Raw genomic sequence first — 3299 nt, forward strand, 5'->3', positions numbered from 1 at the left:
TCAGGGGAGATCATCGGGGGCCATGAAGCCAAGCCCCACTCCCGCCCCTACATGGCGTATCTTCAGTACTGGAATCAGGATGTCCAGTCTAGGTGCGGTGGGTTCCTGGTTCGACAGGACTTCGTGCTGACAGCCGCTCACTGCCACGGAAGGTGAGGAGCAGCAAGTAGCCGGCACCTTTCTGAACACCCTTGGCAAGGGAGCCCTGCCTTTTTTTCCCCAGGAGCAACTAGGCTGTTAGGAACATTGAGCCAGGGGGGCTCCTGAGAGGGCAAGAAAGAGGGGGCCAGGAGAGTGAGAGGTGAGAAAGAGGGAAGGTCACTGCCGGAGGTGTTGCTGAAGTGAGAGAGACTAGACATAAGGCGCGCCTGGATATCAAATTGTAAACCAATGCAACTTCAGATGTGTTCCTAGGGCTAACTGCCCATGGAGAACAGTTACGCTCTTCACAGTGGCTCCAGAATCTGACCTTGGCTGCCAAGAAACAGACAGTACAGACAGCCTTGTCCCCAGGGCCCTCCTGGTGCCTGCATTTCCCCTCAGTGGCAGCCTTGCCCTGGAGTCATCTGCCCTTCATGGCTCCAGGGCTGTAAACCCTGAGGTTGTGACCCCCATCTCCTGCTCTGGTCTCTGTGAAGCTCAATGAACGTCACCCTGGGGGCCCACAACATCAAACAGCAGGAGAGGACCCAGCAGGTCATCGGGGTGAGAAGAGCCATCTGCCACCCAGACTATAATCCTAAAAACTACTCCAATGACATCATGTTATTAAAGGTAAACGGCCCTGCTTCTCATGCCCTCCTGGGATCAGCTCGTTTCCCCTCCCAGGACCTCCTACCCCTTTCTCCTCTCCCATCCTGGCCACCTGACCGGTCCCTGTGGCTCAGGAGAGAGGGGAGACACATCAGCATCATTGCCGTGTCCAGGCTCGGGGACCACCGGCTGAGCCAGACTCTTGTCTCTTCCCATCAGCTGGAGAGAAAGGCCAAGCAGACATCAGCTGTGAAGCCCCTTAGTCTGCCCAGGGCCAAGGGCCGGGTGAAGCCAGGACAGGTGTGCAGCGTGGCCGGCTGGGGGAAGGATTCCAGGGGCTCCTACACTGACACGCTGCAGGAGGTAAAGCTGACTGTGCAGGCGGATCAACAGTGTGAGGCCCACTTACGCAACTATTATAACCACACCAACCAGCTGTGTGTGGGGGACCCAAAGACAAAGAAAGCTTCCTTTAAGGTGAGAATCACAGCCTACCTTGCTTGGATCTGGGGAGAAGGGTGTTGGCAGAATATCTGGGACCTGGGGACCACCTCACCCTCTAGGCTTGGGACCTCTCTCCAGGAGTAAAAGGGGGAACAGCCGGAGCTGGGAGGACCTAGAGCCTCTGCAAGCCACGTGAGACCTGCAGTGAATCCCAACCTGGCGCTCCTCCGGAAGGGAGAATCTGCCACGCACTGAGGCTCAGGTGTTAGAAAACCAGGCTTCCTGAGTGGGAGGTGGTCCAGTCCAGGTGCCTGCTCAGAGCTGGAACCCACCTGCTTACTGAGCTCCCTTCCTGATGAGTGTCACCCCTCCCACCTGCTTCCCTGTCCTAACAGCCAGCCCTCAGCATCTAAGGAGAGAGGGGACGGAGACCTGGGGGCAGAGAAGGAGCTGCCCCCTGCAGGAAGTGAAGCAGGGACAATGTCCAGGTCAGGGCTTGGCAGCCGGGGGCCCATAGACCTGCCTTGCCCACTTGTCTCGCACAGGGAGGCCTTGCAAAGTGGCCTTCTCAGAGAGGGGTCTTGAAATGGCAGGATGGGAGAGAGGGCAGGACCAGGAAGAGAGCAGACTCAGTCCTTCCCCTTCTCTGTCCTCAGGGGGACTCCGGAGGCCCTCTCGTGTGTGACAATGCGGCCCAGGGCATTGTCTCTTATGGAAAAAATGATGGATCAACTCCACGGGCCTTCACCAAAGTCTCAAGTTTCCTGCCCTGGATAAAGAAAACCATGGAAACCCTCTGACTGCAGGAAGCAGACCATCTTCCCTGGGGCTAATCCAGAATCACACTGCGGGGTTTGGGGTGCCCATAGCTCAATAAATGTCTCTCAGCAGAGCTTGAAGGGCTGGTTGCTTATTTATTCACTGACTCCTACTCACAAATGCTCACTGTGTGTTTAGAAAGGCAATGACAGGATTCTGCTGTTTTCTGCTTCCTCCTCTCCCCTCTCCCACCATCTCTTCCCCTGAACCCCATGCAAAGCTGTCACCCAGGTCTGCTTCCCCACACTTGTCTTCCAGGGCCGGCCCTCCCACCAGGGCTGAAGCTGAGCACCATCAGGGGAAGACATGAACCTCTCTGGTCCTGGGGCTCAGGGTGTGCTCCTTAGCTCCTTGCTCTGGGTACATGGCAGGGAGGAGTGGGTCACACCATGGGTCCCTGACACCAAGAGCACAGCCTGGGGCTGCAGCTCCAGGACAGAGACCCTCCTACTGGGGAGGGTTAGGGCTACCTGAGCTGACCTTTAACCCCTACAGCCAGGGGAGCCCGCCCAGAGCTGGGCTGGTCTCCTGAGAAGCCCCTCCATCTCACTCAGGCTGAGTGTCCTGCTCTGCCCTCCTCAGAGCCCAGGGCCCTAGCTCTGCCTCCAGTCTCCTCTGCCGCCCCTTCTTCTCCGTCCCTGCCCATCACTGCGCGTCCTCAGCAGGGCCACCATCTCCTGTCCCCTCCAGACCACACTGATGTCTGCTGACCCCTTCCTCATATCCCTCCCACCCTGCATACCTGAGTCCCATGGGGTTCTAGCAGGGCCTCACCACTGACGTGCCAGCCCAGCTCATGCCTTGGCAGAGGGATCAGAGGGACCAGGCCTGTGCTGTACTGGGCAAGTCCAGATCGCTGGGCCCCATCTCTCACCTGGGCAGGGCCAGCTCAACCCCTCACATGCAGCCCAGTGTCCCCCATGTGCTCAGAGTCCTCTGGCTCCTGATGGCTCAATAGCCTGGGTCCCTGTCAGCCTGTCCCTTTAGGGCCCTGGGGCAAGATTCCCTGCCAGTCACCTGGGACCTTTTGAGTTAGAAAGGGATCCTGTCTTTAGTAGGACTGAAAAGTGCAGTGGTTTTCATCCATCAACACAAATGCTGATGGAACACCTACTAAGTGCCGGACACTATGGTTGTACAATGGACACAATACAGGTTCTATCATCTCAGTTCAGCTGTAACTGACAGTGTCAATATCGTCCAAATTGTCTCTATTCCCTCCCTGTCATGAGTCCACTTGAGGGGCCTACATCTCTGTGGGTAGTCCACAGGGACAAAGATTT

The 3299-nt window shown here is 57.2% G+C and overlaps 1 protein-coding gene across 1 annotated transcript; it reads left to right on the forward strand.

The window, feature by feature from the left end:
* Nucleotides 1-3: 3 nt before the first annotated feature.
* Nucleotides 4-2092, forward strand: LOC120859906 (granzyme B-like; the record flags this gene model as incomplete). The annotated part of the gene is made up of 4 exons (XM_040235821.1): nt 4-152; nt 639-774; nt 973-1230; nt 1854-2092. Coding segments are annotated over 4 exons (687 nt in total), but the record flags the coding sequence as incomplete, so codon positions are not given.
* Between the last annotated feature and the right edge of the window lie 1207 nt (nt 2093-3299).

The sequence above is a fragment of the Oryx dammah genome, unplaced genomic scaffold, assembly GCF_014754425.2.
Source record: "Oryx dammah isolate SB20612 unplaced genomic scaffold, SCBI_Odam_1.1 HiC_scaffold_4289, whole genome shotgun sequence".
Taxonomy (NCBI): Eukaryota; Metazoa; Chordata; class Mammalia; order Artiodactyla; family Bovidae; genus Oryx; species Oryx dammah.